The 16185-nt window shown below is 35.3% G+C and overlaps 1 protein-coding gene across 1 annotated transcript in view; it reads left to right on the top strand.

The window, feature by feature from the left end:
- Window positions 1-15788, top strand: part of LOC144438002 (kinesin-like protein KIF15) — a 34164-nt gene extending 18376 nt beyond the window's left edge. Inside the window, exons 10-28 of the mRNA XM_078127035.1 lie at window positions 199-406; window positions 1311-1426; window positions 2163-2342; window positions 3050-3259; window positions 3522-3629; window positions 4475-4580; window positions 5430-5755; window positions 6689-6847; window positions 7038-7124; window positions 7984-8211; window positions 8886-9032; window positions 10076-10227; window positions 11085-11175; window positions 11693-11802; window positions 12229-12354; window positions 13117-13188; window positions 13960-14053; window positions 14729-14860; window positions 15455-15788. Coding sequence (XP_077983161.1) covers window positions 199-406; window positions 1311-1426; window positions 2163-2342; window positions 3050-3259; window positions 3522-3629; window positions 4475-4580; window positions 5430-5755; window positions 6689-6847; window positions 7038-7124; window positions 7984-8211; window positions 8886-9032; window positions 10076-10227; window positions 11085-11175; window positions 11693-11802; window positions 12229-12354; window positions 13117-13188; window positions 13960-14053; window positions 14729-14860; window positions 15455-15601 — 2799 coding nt within the window. The 3' untranslated portion in view covers window positions 15602-15788. The remainder of the gene's footprint in view (window positions 1-198; window positions 407-1310; window positions 1427-2162; window positions 2343-3049; window positions 3260-3521; window positions 3630-4474; window positions 4581-5429; window positions 5756-6688; window positions 6848-7037; window positions 7125-7983; window positions 8212-8885; window positions 9033-10075; window positions 10228-11084; window positions 11176-11692; window positions 11803-12228; window positions 12355-13116; window positions 13189-13959; window positions 14054-14728; window positions 14861-15454) is intronic.
- The last annotated feature ends 397 nt before the right edge of the window (window positions 15789-16185 follow it).

Raw genomic sequence — 16185 nt, 5'->3', positions numbered from 1 at the left:
CACAAGAAATACTAGTTTTTATCATTTTGACTCACAACAACAAAATTTGGCTATCATTAGAGGGCACACTGTACTCCTCTTTTCCAATTTGTACGTGTAACATGAGATTTAATTGTGCTAGTAATAAGTGAGACCATTATTTTATTTTCATCAGACCAATATTGTCAATGTCATTGTTGTGCATTTCTTCATGACTAGGATAATCTCAAGAAAGAAATCAAGGAACTACAGGGGAAGATCGAGCACCATCCTGGTGTCGCCAAGTATGCCATGGAAAATCAAAACTTAAGGATAGAAATCAAGAGACTTAAACAACTGGAGTCCATACGCAGTGCTATGGTGTATGATGAAGAACGGGTATTACAACTAGAAAAACAATACAAAGATCTTGTCACTGACAATGAAGGTAAAATATTCAGGGATTAGTCTTTTATCTCAGCTTCCACCCCAATCTGATTAAAATCTGATGGGGTGAAAGCAGCTAAATATCTTTATTTACCTCTATTTCCATTGATTTGTTAGTCTTGCTGCTAGATGTTCAGGCTTTCTTCTGATACGATAAGTGAACGAAGTTCGCAGTGAGGGCTTGCCCGAACATCTAGCTAATGTCATTTTCAGACTTGACATTCCATTAAGATGACATATGGCCATGGGTTGGGCCGTGTATGCATACAAATGTATACATGTATACATGTGTATATGTTAATGTCTTCAATAACTCATGTCCTCTATACCAAACTGCTACTAATAACAAACTACTAACTACCGTCTTATTAGTTTGATAAGTGTGTAGACGTTGTCATTCTTTTTACAAGCCGTCCTTAAACTGAATATGCATGAAAAAATGTGTTATTGTCCTCTGTTTGTGCTTGTCATCAATGCGGTTCTGTGATTGGCAGTTATTTATATCCCTGAACTGCTGAGATGACTTTTGCTAGACTTCAGATGTGTCATCCTCGATAGCAATGTTCGGTCGTGTGTTGTTTTGTATCGGAAGAACACCTGAGGTCTAACAGCTAGACTATTGTTTTGTGTCGTTTGTTTTGTTCAGGATGATCACCGCCTTCCCACATTTGACCCTGTGTAATAGAAAATCTTGTTTGAATCTCAAGGATATTGAAAGATTTCTTCAACCAATCAGCCCGCTTCTTTCAAAATCATTTGTTTAGCCATCTTTTTTAGTTTCAATATACCAAATTACCGTCCCAATATTTTCAACTGTTAAGAAATGAAATTGTATGTGTCACTATTAAGTATATATTTGGGACTAGCTCATTTATTAAACTTCTTTCTTTCCTATACAGTACCAGATAGATCTGGTTGCGTGACGCCTAGTGGTACTCCCCAGCCTGCTGACAAAGTGTCTAATGCAACTCTAGAGAGATACAAAGCACAGATACAACAACTACAGCAAGCATTGGAATCAGTAAGTATTGATTTGTACTTTGTGACATTATTTTATGTGTGCTGAGGTCTCTTTGTAATGTCTGTTCTCCCAGCAGAGGGAAATGGACCTGCTTGTAATTTGTACATTCTCCCTGAACAGGACAAGGAGTCTTCATGTATATTAGGTTATTGGTCTGCATGATTTGACAAGTGCCTTTTATTGATTTATTTTCTACACATCCTATATACATGGGAGGAAATAAGGGATTTTTTTTTTACAAGTTTTGAAAAGTTACATGCATGTGTTTTTACAAGCCATAACAACAAAGACGTAAAGCATTTTTTGTATGTACATGTACCACTATCTTTTAAAAGCATCCATATCAAGTGTAAAGGTATACTGTTTCATTTGCTAATTTACCACATTACAAAGGCCACATGCTAGGCTTGTAAATAAACCGATTGAAACAGTATACTTTTACACTGAATGATATGAATGATAAAAAATGAGTGTAGCACAGAGAAAGAGCTTTACTTCGGTGTTGCTTGTACATTACTTTCATCACTGAAATTGATTCATCAGTGTCTTTCTATATGTACATGTACATGAATAATTTGCATGAAAGTAAATGTGTACTTCATCTCTTTGTCTTTTCTGCCAAAAATCCATGAGATATTTTTAAAATTTTCAGAAGTATCTCCTGCGATGTTATCAAATATAGACAAAAAAGACTATACTTTTGTTTCATTTTGATCTTATGTAATCTTTCACTCAGACGAAACAAGAGTTAGCAGAGAAAGAAGAGGTGGCCAGACAGAAACAGGTTGAACTGGAGTCTGAAAATGCATCCCTAAATAAGACAGTATCGGAATTAGAGAAAGTCCTTGAAGGTGTCAAAGTGAAAAACAGGATGGAAATGGATGCCATGAAAGACATCCATGCAGAAACTATAAAGGTATGATAACTTTCACCGACAAACAAATTAATATTAGGCCATTTTCATGACCTTGCTAGACCCAGGACAGTATGAAGGAAATATGAATAGGCCATTCCAGACTGCAAACAGGAAATTGAGAATACAGTGCCTTCGCTCAAATTGGGGGTATCGTCACCTCATAGTACCAATTCTTAAGAGCTTTGTTCCTTGGTACTCTGTAGAAGTGTAAATCAGTAAATTAGTTTTTCGCATCACCTCATAATACCGTTTCTTAAGAGCTTTGTTCCTTGTATTCTGTAGAAGTGTAAATCAGTAAATTAGTTTTTCGTATTGTTCAGACATCAAGGAAAACAGCAGTGCCCTATGATTAACTAAGTAACCTCTACTACATGTATATATACCCCCAAGATACACATAGACAGGAAGTAGAGCACCACCATGGCAAATTTTGGAAAGGTCTATTACTTTACATGTACATTGCTTTATTATTTAACTTGTCACAATATCCGAAAACTCATGAAAAAGTTACACCTTGTATTAAAGCAATACAGCAGTTGTACAGTACTAGTATGGTTGTTTGATATCTATGAAAATATGTGCATACAAAAAGCAAGGGTCACACAATCATGCAAAATGAAATATCTAGAAGAAAAACAGTCCCTATAATAGATGTTACTTCTCTTACTGGTAGTGTTGTGACCTTGTGAATTATTTACCTCATACAGACAATGACAACACCCAAGAGAACTGCCTACAATTTGAGAAACAGGATGATTGTGGTGAAATCATCTGGTGGTCAAGGAGACACCTCAACTTCTCTAGGACAGAGTGATGTCGAAGATGACGGAGAGGAAGGTATTGGTGATGTTGGTATGCCAGCCGAGATGACAGATCAAAGATGTGAAGCACTAACTGAAGAAATGAAGAAATTCCAGGTTAGCAGAATTTTGAAACTTTTGTAGGCCAAAACAAATATGACTTGGAGAGACAAAATCAGCAGAATACATATGACAATGCCCATCGCAACTATTTACCCATGACAATGACCATAGCAACTGCTTACCCATGAGTTTCAGTGGCTTTCCTTTAAGGCATTTGAGATAGATATTCTAGTCATAATGCCTTGATTATTCAAGATGATTTCTATTGATTTATGACATTGATTGATTGATTGATTGATTGATTCCATCTTAACAGGAGAAATACAATAGTATGTTTGAAGACCTCCAACAACAACAATCCAGTAGTCTGAAGTTGAAACAAGAACAGTGTAAACTTGAACATCAAAACCAACAATTGAATGAGGTAAGTCTCTTGCTCTGTAATTATTCATTTCACTAATTTTCTTTGATTTCCTGCATGGAATTGGGAGATAAATGGGGAGATGTAATGCATGTGTATACATGTACATAATCTTAATTGTAGTAGTTCCAAACTCCAGAGAATATTAAATAATTTACCTAATGCATGTATATTTTTCAGTAGTCTGGATGACCAGACTGGTTTCTAATGCAAACCCAGTCTGGTAAAATTCCCTATATCAGCACACATTCCTGTGCTGCCTCCTACGTGTACAGCGTTCATATAAACATGATTATATTGTTGCATCCCCACGTGATTTAGTTTAACAGAACTGGCTGTGGAGTCCTGGTTGGACATAGGACATCGTCAAAAACAGCTGTACCAAATGAATATTTAATGAGCGGTGACAACAGCCTGTTATTAATTTTGACGAGCGCTTTTAGCGCTTCGTTCATCATGAGGTTGAACCATAATTAACACCTTTGGTCAGGGACTAGACTGTACTGTGAGTCGTAGCATGGACGTATACGTCCATGGTTGTAGCGATACTGTATAAGAACTAGACTAATTTTTCAGCTGAAGTACTCTGCTGTCTTCTAGTGCTCAAAGACATAGACATGTCATGCAAAAAAGGCATCTAGATTTAACAGCAATGTCTGTCACTTAGGCCTAAACAAAATTTTTTGGTTTTGGTTACCTTTTTTTTTCATATAAGTTAGCAAATGATTAATTTCACAACTTTTTTCAATACAATAAGAGCAGGGCTGTTGGCCAAAAAAATGTTTTCATTTATTGTACATCTATATCTATGATTAATGATATTGACCAAGCACTTTCTCTCATTACAGATGCTACAGTCCAATCGGTCTGATTGGGCAACCAAGGAGCAAGAATTGACCAATCAAATCTCTCGACTGACTGCACAACTGGAAGCACTGACAATGGATCATGACGGTAAATTAAATCACTTAGTGTAGCAAATTTTTCCTTAAAAATCAATGAAAGCCAATTTATTTTTTTTAAACAGTATTTTATTTGAACAAAATAGCTGTAATAACATTATGCTGTTATTTCAAATGTATTGCTATTCATGCTTAGCTGACTCTTGGGTCAAAGGTTAGGCATCATGTGAGGTCGAGTTAGCTTCACTTGGGTGAAAAAATTTCCATGAAAACCTACATGAAACTTTTATTGCAATGTAATGTTAATTAATGTTATTGCATAACTTGTGGCATTGAAAGTCATCTTCTGGTCTTGTTAGTGCAGCTGATTGTATACATCATAGGTTATAGGGTTCCCCAACTTTTTAGTCTATTTATACTACTGTAATCGTTTGAATCGTTTGAATCGTTTGATAGATTTGCCTGAATACTAGTTTTAAGTTCTGCCTTTTTCAGGACATAGACTACTGCAGAAATTACCCATCAAAACCATCATAAGTTGAGCATATACCATTTAAGCTGGTATGCCCCCAGGAGCAGTGCATGCTGGGGAATACTCCATGTCCAACATTTTAGACTAAGCAATTTAGGTACTTTCTCGACACGTCGTCACTTCTCAAGGGAGTGATACATCTAAATTACAACAAATAAGCCCGGTTTTTTTATGACTTGGAAGAAATGTACAGTGAAACTCCCAGGGCAGGGTAGTTGAAACACGGTTTCCCCAGACTGTTGTTTGGGTGGTCTTGAACCCTCCAGCAGGGGAGTCTGGGTAACCGAGACTGCAAATGTGAATGAGATTTTGATCACCACACTCTTATCAAAGGAATCTCATGCATTTACCCATTGTTTTGTGTTGCAGTGTTGAAGAGTGAAGCTGAGGACCTGAGACTGTTACTCAACTCGGCAGACAAACAGCTACTGGAAGCAAAACAGAAAGATGTTGCCATGGTAACAGTACACAGTGAAGAGAAAGCAGCCTTAGATGCCAAGGTAGTGAGACTGGAAACGGTGACCTTTGACCTGCAACAGCAACTTGATGACTTGAGAGAGGAGAGTGATCGATGTCAAAATGACTACCAGACATCAGAGATGGAAAAAGAGTTGATAGAGACACAACTAGACGACATGAAATCACAACTGAAGAAAGAAAATGAACATGTCAAACAACTTGAACAAGAAATGCAGGTAGGAGTGTAGACTGTTTTCTAATCAATTAATCATTCAATCAATTAATCAATTAGTCAGTTAGTCAGTTAGTCAGTCAATCAATCAATCAATCAATCAATCAGTCAACTAGTCTTTTCAACCAACAAGACTTGTTCACCCAGTCAATCAACCAAATTAAAATGATAAGTAAGGTCTAAAAAAATTAATTGTTTGGTTCCGGTTACCTGACTCCACATAGTTTTTTTACTGCTGACCCTTAACTTTTTTATGTATTCGAGACAAAAATGATAAAAATAATAAAATCGCAAAAATTGTGAAGTCTCACGAGAAATAATGGGTACGGAAACTGACATTAACTTAAAAAGGCACTCTAAAACTGTTCTTCCAATCTGTAATGGCTGTACATCTGATAGCAAATAAACAACACAAAGACCATTTGGAAAACAATAGAAAACCTGAACTAGACACTCACACATGAAAAAAATAATAATAATGAAATAAACTAAAAAATCTACCTACCCCACCTATTCTAAAATTGAGCGTAATCGGAACCACACAATTTTTTTTATTAGGCCTAAGTATAATAAATATGGTAAGTATAATGTTTTATTGTTACATTTGGACAGAACGAATAAATTAATGTCGTCCTCAAGACTGGTGGAATTTGGGAATAGGGGTTTGGAAAAAAGAGGAATTATTACAATACTTCAGTCTCAAGTATTTGGAGTGAGAGGTGGTTCTTTGCAGTGTTTAAAATTAAATGCCATAACATTGTAACATTTGGTTAAATATGAAATGTAGTTGAAAAAATGTGTAATATTAGGAAGATAACATTTTAGGAATTCATACCAAGTAAGAAGGAATTCATGAATCTATGACGAAAACCTCTCAGAATATTGTTCTGGTGTCCAGTAATATATTTATTGCTATAATAAATTGTAATGTTTTCAGCTATTGCTTGAGAAACTGGAAACAGAAACCCAGAAGACAACAGCTTTGGAAGCTCAGTTAAAACAAGAAGACAAAGAGAAGGAATTATTAAAGGCTTTAGAGGATAACAGTCAACTGAAAACAAAGAATATTGATCTGCTTTCTCAGTGTGAACAATTGGTAAGTAAAGTAGTCAGTGTTTTTGTTGTTAAGGATGGTAAGTGTGGTGTAACCTTTCCAGGTTTTCCAGCGGAGAATGTCTAAATGTTATTCAGGATACTGTTATCTAATTATCCAAGTGTTGTGTAGTTACTAAAAAAAATGCAATCATACATGCCTTGTAGATTCATTGATGTTTTTTGTTTTTCAGAGAGATGAGATGTTGAAAACACAGACTGAGTTAGAGATGGCTAATGGCACTATTACGACACAACAAAAGAGAGCAGCTGAGGACAAGGTATTGTAATTTATACTAAGTCAGAGGTCAGACATGGGGTCAGGCTAGCTGCGGTGGGGTTAGGAAAAACCAGGAACACAAATTTATTATGTTTTGAATATCACAAAACTGCAAATATGAAAGCATTACCAAAAACTTTTGATAAGAACCTCTAGCGCCTTGTTCACTTGCTGCCACTAGAGGGCGTAATAGCAGATTGAGACTGAATGTAACATTAAAAGCAAAGATATTGTCGTGTCATATTTTAAAATATTTGCCACCTTTCACTTCTTGGAAACAAACAAATTATTTATCTTTACACAAGAATTTCATATTAAAATTCCCTGATTTTACACTTTCGTTTCACAGTCTGCAAAGTCAACTTGACATAAATATCCATATTGATGAGCTTAATTTGCATGATAATTAAAACTTGAAGTGGAGTGTATCGATCTTGACAAGCATTTGGTTGAAAGAATTAGATTGGTACATGTTTACTAAAGTGTTTTAGGAGAGTAAAATACAGTTACTTTGGAATGGTAATTAGAAACGAGTGTGACGTTGTAGGGGAGACACTGTTTTAACTTTTGAATGGAACATGTTAACTTCATACATGTGTTCATTAGCATATTTTACATATTAATTACATCATTTGCATAACTAACATAATTTACACAAACCGTTTTAGAAAGCTGTATCTGAAGCTTTTGTCATTTACACTTCATCAGCAGACTGAAGTAAAAGATGGATGAAAGCTGCTTTCTAAATTGTTTGCATTGGAAAATGAAAAGTTAATATGATGTTAGTACTGGCTAGTACCACAGAGTTTAAGTGTGCATAGAATCATTTGCATATCTATTGTCATATTTTTACTCTGCAGGAAGCCATGTCTAAGCTGATGACCACAGTGCAAGAGTTGAGGGCATCCATTATTGCTAAGGATGACTGTATATCTAGTCTAAGCAGTGACCTAGAAGATGCCATAAGTCATTCTGAATCATTACAACAGACCAATGAAGAAATTACATCACTAACTCAAACTCTACAAGAAGAAATTCAGAAGAAGACAGAGTCTCAACAATCACAGGCTGCTAAACATAATGTAGAGGTCAGTAATTGTTGTGTACAGTGTGCTCTGTAATAAAAGGAAAACAACTGATGTGGGTTGAAATGATAAGAACTAGGATTTATTTTCCATTGCCACATAATAGAGACCAACAACTTTTGGTGTGTCACATGAAATAGCATGCCAGTAGTCAGTAGCATAACAAATTGGCTTGCTGTAGCATGATTAGATAGCACACTGGTCATATGTCATTCACTAAATTTAATAGACATTCCACCTTGTATCACATGTCCAAAAATCATGTTCTATGCTTTCATACCTATCTGAGTTCTTCCTTGGCCTATATAAAGTCATGGATGTCATCTTTCTCAAAACTATAGGTGCACTGTAACGTCACTAGTTTCTTGAATGTACAATAGAGAACATTAAAAGGTGAACACCACTCCTGGAAACATTGACATGATAAAGCATGGATTCTGGAGAGTCATTTCATGATTTTACATCACCTACATATACAAATTACTTGTGGTTTCATAGAAACATCAAGATGATCTTGTGCCTTTATAGAGTATCTTTTCTATGGGCTATTGCATCATGGGAGTCAGTAGAATAATGTATTCAGTGATTGCACACTATCTAATTATCCATTTAGTCAGCTATTGTATTCACTACTCTACACATTCCAACCAAACCTTTCATCTCTTTCCACTATGCAGTTGGACTTAATGAATGATGAACTAGAGGAGACAATAGAACAATGTCAGAGTCTAACAGCAGAGTTACATGCACAGGCTGAAGTACTACAGACAACACAAACTGAAAGAGATAGTAGTTCTTTAGAAGCTAGTCAACTGAAGGAACAGGTAAGATGTATTACAGACAATACAAACTGAAGGAGATAGTAGTAGAAGCTAGGCAACTGAAAGAACAGGTAAGATGTATTGCAGACAACACAAACTGAAGGAGATAGTATTAGTAGTTCTTTAGAAGCTAGGCAACTGAAAGAACAGGAAAGATGTATTACAGACAACACAAACTGAAGGAGATAGTATTAGTAGTTCTTTAGAAGTTAGGCAACTGAAAGAACAGGTAAGATGTATTACAGATAACACAAACTGAAGGAGATAGTATTAGTAGTTCTTTAGAAGCTAGGCAACTGAAAGAACAGGTAAGATGTATTACAGATAACACAAACTGAAGGAGATAGTATTAGTAGTTCTTTAGAAGCTAGGCAACTGAAAGAACAGGTAAGATGTATTACAGACAACACAAAGTGAACGAGATAGTTCTTTAGAAACTAGGCAACTGGAAGAACAGGTAAGATGTAATACAGACAACGCAAACTGAAGGAGATAGTAGTAAAAGCTAGGCAACTAAAAGAACAGGTAAGATGTATTGCAGACAACACAAACTGAACGAGATAATAGTTCTCTAGAACTGAGTAGAAGCTAGTCAACTGAAGGAACAGGTAGAAGGAAATAATACATAACTATAACTGACTTGCAGACTGTCTGTTCAAATTGAAGATTGCAAGTGACAGCCATACTAATCACTATACACTCAATATTTGGACTACATTTTTTAAGGGATAAAAAATAGTATTACCTAACATATTTCTTTTTTTGATCTGAGGAAAATATGAATGGTAGATAGGGCTTTGACACTTGGGGTCAAAAATGAGTCAAAAACCAGAAGGCTCACAAGCATTTTCCAGTTGGATGATGAAAAACTTTGGAGAATTATAATTATGTATGCAGAAGATTGATATGTGAAATAAATAAAGTACCTGACAATTATGCATAATATACCAAAGATAACGTATCATCACTATGTAGTAAAGGTTTCATATTTCCACTTGAGTAAGAAATGTTAATATTTTGAACAAAATCTGTCTGTACATGTACAGGTGAAGAAGTTAAAGGAAGAACTAGAGACCTTACAAACTGACTATGAGGAAAGACTTAAAGAAGCCGAGGCCAATACTTCAACTGTTGTCGTGGAAACACAGAATTTTGAATTGTTAACCACAATAGAGGAACAGAGGAGTGAAATTATTCAATATCCTTTTCAGTAATGCAGTAGTTTGCAAAATACTAGTTGGAGAGAGTTCTTTCTAGTTGAAGAAACTCCATGTTAGCAATACAGTGAATGAGTGATTTGCAGAATGCTGGGAGTTCAAAGAGACCCTCTGGCAATGCTATGCTGAGATGCGCTGAGTTAGCACCTTCCTGCAGACAAAAGCCAAGTGCTTTTATTTTATCAAGTTTTTTATTTAAGATTCTGTGAACACCTAGCTTGATCCTCCCTATGTATATATACCAACAAAGGAAGTGTGACAAGTTGACGATAGAAGAAAAAATACACTAACAATGAAAGTGCCTAGAGTGGTGACAGATCTTAGTGTGGTAATACTGGTTTGTAGAATTGCATGGAGCATTGGACTCGTAGTTTAATGAGACAGTCACACATTTGAAATTCACAAAACTCCATTGGGAGCAGACATCCCTGCTGATTCTATCAATCTCTGTTTTATAAGGTTCCCATTATATACTTCGGTTGACTTGTGTACAGTGATGGTTCAAATGGTGTGTTAGGACCTAGGACCTTGACCATTCAAAAACAATATCAAAGGTGATGTTCGTGTCAGCAACATGCTCTCAACTTTAATCAATCAACCATCATGACTCCATGATGTATGATTGTTGTCATAACTTCTGTATTTATTGAACGCCCAAGCTGAGTTCCCTTTGCAAGTCTTTTTCAATTTGTACGAATATATGACTATTAACAGCTGTAAATGAGAGACATTTTGATTTCTTTAGTTGTTGTTAGACCATATCGGTATTTCTCATGATATGGCCAGATTCATGAGTAGAAAAAAAAGAAGTTGTTTATAATTCCTTAACTATGCTTACATTGAAAACTGATCAAACCAAGATGACAGAAATCTTTGAAGAGTTTGAAAACACGAGGAAGGAGAAAAATGAAGAAATTCATATGCTGAAGGTAGGTGGAATTTTAATATCATGGGCAATGATAAGATAGACTATAATGGTTTTTACTGATTATGAAATCCGTAGAAGCTATTTCACAATGATCACACAAAAGTAAGCTGCTGGGCAGGATGTATAAAATCTATGAACAAAGTCTTAGAGTTAAAATAATATGATCAGAAAAAGACATCTGACATCAATACATCATTCTCTATTGTATAGCTGCCTGTAACTAAACTCATTGCAAAATGTGGTTTAAATTTTACCTGAATGAATTGTTTACATAATATGGAATTTGTACCAGATTGTATGGCGTGGAGACATCGGGAAAAATGGATATGACTTAATCATTTATACAACTTGTTTTGAAGTAAGTCAGGGATAAATTTGCATGGTCAGATTATAATACATGGTTTTGATTTTGACACAAACTAACTTTTCTTCTACTTATGCTAAACCTTCAAAACTAAATCTGAACAGTCACATCTCCCAGTTTTGATTAATTGCTTGATATTGTTCTTCCTGTCCAGACTCAACTGATGGAAATTGACAGGTTGACTACAGAGAAGGAAGTTCTTGCAGCAAATTACAAGCGTTTGAAGTATGACAGTGAATTTGACAGGGATCAAGCAGAGGAAAGGTAAGATCTGTGCTCTTATAATACATGTACTAAACTTGATCTATTATGAACATGCATCATTTATTGGTATTTGAGTGGTTATTATAGAGCTGGGTTGACTGGGGCACAATGATACTACATGTAGTTCAAATCTTGTCCACAGAATGTAGCCATTCAAAACAATCAGTAAGTAACTCCAGGCATTGATCAAACCACCAACATACAGATTTGAAGCCAGTCACCACTCTATCCATACCGATGCCTTCATCTTTGTATTTCAGAATGAATTTAATCATTTAACTTTATAATACCACTGCAGTTGTTTTAGGATTGTTGTGATGTGACCAACTTGTTTTGTTGATGAATTGGGCAGCAGTGTTGTGAGCCATTTTCAATAAAACATACACATCCACATAGCAGCAACTGACTTGATGTTTGCACTTACAGGGAAACAGAACTGAAGGCATTGTTAGAGAGTGCTAAGGTTGAACTAAGCAGAGCCAGTGCTGCCTACTACAGTGCCAATAGACTGAAAGATGAGACAATTGATGAGAAAATCAGACTAGAAACACAGTAAGAAACTTTTGATATGTAACGTATATTGTCATATACAGTAAATTGAATGTTACTTTGGCGAGATCACTAGACAACCTGAGACAGAAACAAAGGAATATAGTTTGCATGTGAATGAAACTTTCGTTCGAAAAGCAGATTTATAAATTTCTACCCAGAAGTTTATGATTTTAATACTTTAATACACTACTAATAAAAAAAAATGTTGTGATAAGTCATGATGTCTGTTTAATGAATTCAAAGTGCCTGGTTTCAGTGTCTAGGATTTTCAAATTGCCGTCAATGTCAACAAAGAGAGAGAGAAAAGTAGCTCGTACTGTAGCTAAAATTGGAATGCTTTATTTCCAAATGATAAAAAGTAAAACTAAAATCCAGAGATTACAGGAAGTGAATTACAACTAATATTGATGTAAGGGATATACGATTGTGTCGATAGATAATTATGTACAACAGCTGTGTAACTATGTAAAGTATTACTGATATTCATGAGAACATTCTTGAAGTGATCTTCGATGTCAATTCGATGTCCAGGATAGTGAGGTCACATGTTCTGAATAGTGGTTCTGTCTGTTGAGTTGACAAAGACTGCAGTCAAAAATAGCAGGTGACAATTTTCAAGTTTGTGTTTGGAACAGATACAGTGGTTTACCAACATACATAGATTTTCATTTGAAAACAAAAAAATTATCAATTTTATATTATTTGTGACATGTTGACATTAATCTACCAATGGACATTTTCTTTCTAATTTATTCTTGCCAGACTAGCACAGATGAGAGCTAACATGGAAGTACAACTAGAAAGTAACAAAGAAATCAGTGAAGAATTGGAAAGGTCAGTCAAAGTTGAAGTATCATTTATTTTTGTAAAGTAATTTTGTGAAAGTGAAGTTAATTGTAAATAAAAGAACCACTTAATTTAATTAACCCTTTCATCACCAATTCCTGTTATACTAGGAACATGCTACAATGAAAAGTAACTGTACATGTAGCTCTGTTAGGACTTGGTTTCTATAATAAGGCTGTGCAAATATATCAAACTCACATAAATTCTCTTACAGATACACATGGCCAGCAGGATGCAATGTACACAAATACACACTGAACACATGATATTCAAGTCTGTACTATTTAGTAGGTGGTATGAAGTACTTCTGCAGAATATTTTCATTGTGGATTGCATCCTGCTGTGTGTAAGGCCCCAAAAAATTGTTTGGTTCCGGTTACACAACCCCACCTAGTTTTTCACTGCTGACCCTAAACTTTGTTTTACGCATTCGAGAAAAAAATAATAAAATAAAGAAAATTGTGAAGTCTCACAAGAAACAATGGATGCGGAAAAAAATTAATTCCCCCCAAAAATGTACCTATTCCACCTATTCTAAAATATAGGCCTAATGGGTACAAAAATTTACAACTATTTAATAATGTGATAAGGAGAATATTTTCCAGTTCTTGCAAAGCCAGTTTTAATTCTTTGACGCTGATAATAGAACATTCTGATCACAGTAATTTCTATTCATCAGCTGTAATGGTTGTAATGCCTTGATGCCTCTTCTATATTTGATACTGCCAACTAATGTTGCGTCAATGTTTCTAATTGTAGGACTCAACATCTGGAGATAGCTCACTTCAAAGAGAAAGAAGATTTAAGATCACAGCTTGAAGAAACAATTGAGGAGAAAAGTAAACTGATTAAGGTGTGTATTAAAGACTAAGGCCTCAATCCCAGGTTCTTACAGTAGTGGTATCTAATCAATGAAGCCACAAGGATTACATTGGATCATTCTTTTGTTCTGGACCAGTTTTTTCTATTGTAGCCCAGCCAGACGAATGGGTTTCACACCCAATTTTAATCCATACTGGACCTTTAAAGTGGCCATATGGATGAGGGTTGGGTATTTATTTTGGATTTTTAATCTATAAACAATTTTGTCTGGCTTCCTAATTGAAAAATCAACTTGTGAAACAACATATACCAAGTCCTTGTTTGTAACTCAATACACATTTTTTTTTAGCATTTTGCAGTATAATTAGTTATAAACACAGACTTTGTCAATGTTGTTTCACATCAATATTTCAAGTAGGAAGCCATAAAAATCCAAAATAAATACCCGCAAAATAAACACCGCACTTTAAGTATTGACTTGTTTTCAATAATTTATTATCGTTATTTTACTCACAAGATGCTTAATTTAAAAGTTTGTAGAAATCAAACATGCTTCAGCAGGATAAACATTTGTGCATATTCAGATAACATAAATCCAGCACATAGTAACTACGTATGACTTCAATACATGTACTTAGGAATATTTAGTGTGTGTGGAAGAGAGTGATTTCAAGATAATATGTTATGTATTATTTTACAATTGTAGGAAATGAAGAAACTGGAAGATAAGTTTGATGAAGTATCGGTAGAAAAAGCTAAACTGGTTGGACACCAAAATCTGAAACAGAAAATACACTATCATCTACAGATTAAGATGGAGAACAGCCAATTGAAAGAAGTGAGTAGATTATCAAATTACACTTTGTTGGCACGGAGTTGTTGGTGGTACTGTCCTAACCACTTTGCTTCACTGAAATGAACCAACTATTAAAGTACTGCTAATGATTGTATCACCTAGTCCGATTTTAGAATTGTTTGTGTTTACCTTTCAGTTTTCTTCAGTGTATAAATTGCACACACATATCCCCTATACATGCACCATAACATATTTTACAAATATATGTAGTTCTAGATGGCTATTAGAAATGTATGATTTACTATTCATCCGAAAGTTCTATTGTTCATTATACCATTAAGAAAAGGAGCTGGGGATCATCCATTTTCAAAATACATGGAGGACATAATTTGACCAAAAATTTGACAAGAAGCGTTTGGGTGAAAATAATGCTGATTGTTGTTCTACACAGCTTAGTTTGTTCAGCTGTATGTGGCAGAAACCTATAGTAGTGACAATAATGACAATATATGAAACATAGCAAAAGCACTAAAACCACTGTACTGCTTACAGTAAACAATACATGTATGCTAAAACATAAATCGTTTTAGCCAACACCCAGACATCTATTAATGCCACATATGTTGTCTTTTACAGCAACTGAGCAAAGTGAAAAATGAATGTACAAGAGTGAAACAAGAACTTGAAAACTACAGGAAAGATTTTGAGAAGCCTCGTAAACTTTTTGATTTGAACATGTCTGGTGCTAAGGAGAACATTGAACCATACCCACTAAGTGACTGAGTATTAATGTGTCCAAACTGTCAACTGAGGACTCTGATGGCATCCTGCCCAAACTGTGTATTCAGGACTCTGATGGATCCTATGTATGGGTCTTCAGTTGGCAGTTTGAGTGATAATACTGATTACTAAGAGTGACATTGGTGGAGAATTAATACATCTGTATGTCATTCATGTGATGATAGTTGAGAGCTGATTACCGAGATGACATGATGATTGTGCATGTCTCCATGTGATACTAGTTGCCTGCTCCAGATAAGTAACATGTCTGTGGTGGAGAATCTGCATTCATGTACATGTATATCTTCATGTAAGACTTGTCAGTTGGTTACTAAGATGACATTGGTTTTGAGTGTGCATGTTTTCCTGTGATAGTTGCATTTGTACATGTATGTTGATTACTCAGCTGATTGAATGTGTGCTTGTTCCTTGCTCACCTTGTGGGTGTAAAGGCAGTGTGTTGCAGTCAACATCAATAAAAACTTGTGTACTATTGGCTTAGATGGATGCCATGAACTCATAGACTTTTATGTCAGTGTAGACGTTTAAGTGCAACTTTTGCATGCAGTCGAGACATGTTGATTCCT

This window comes from Glandiceps talaboti, chromosome 7, assembly GCF_964340395.1.
Source record: "Glandiceps talaboti chromosome 7, keGlaTala1.1, whole genome shotgun sequence".
NCBI lineage: Eukaryota > Metazoa > Hemichordata > Enteropneusta > Spengelidae > Glandiceps > Glandiceps talaboti.
This window is presented reverse-complemented; position numbering and strand designations above follow the sequence as displayed.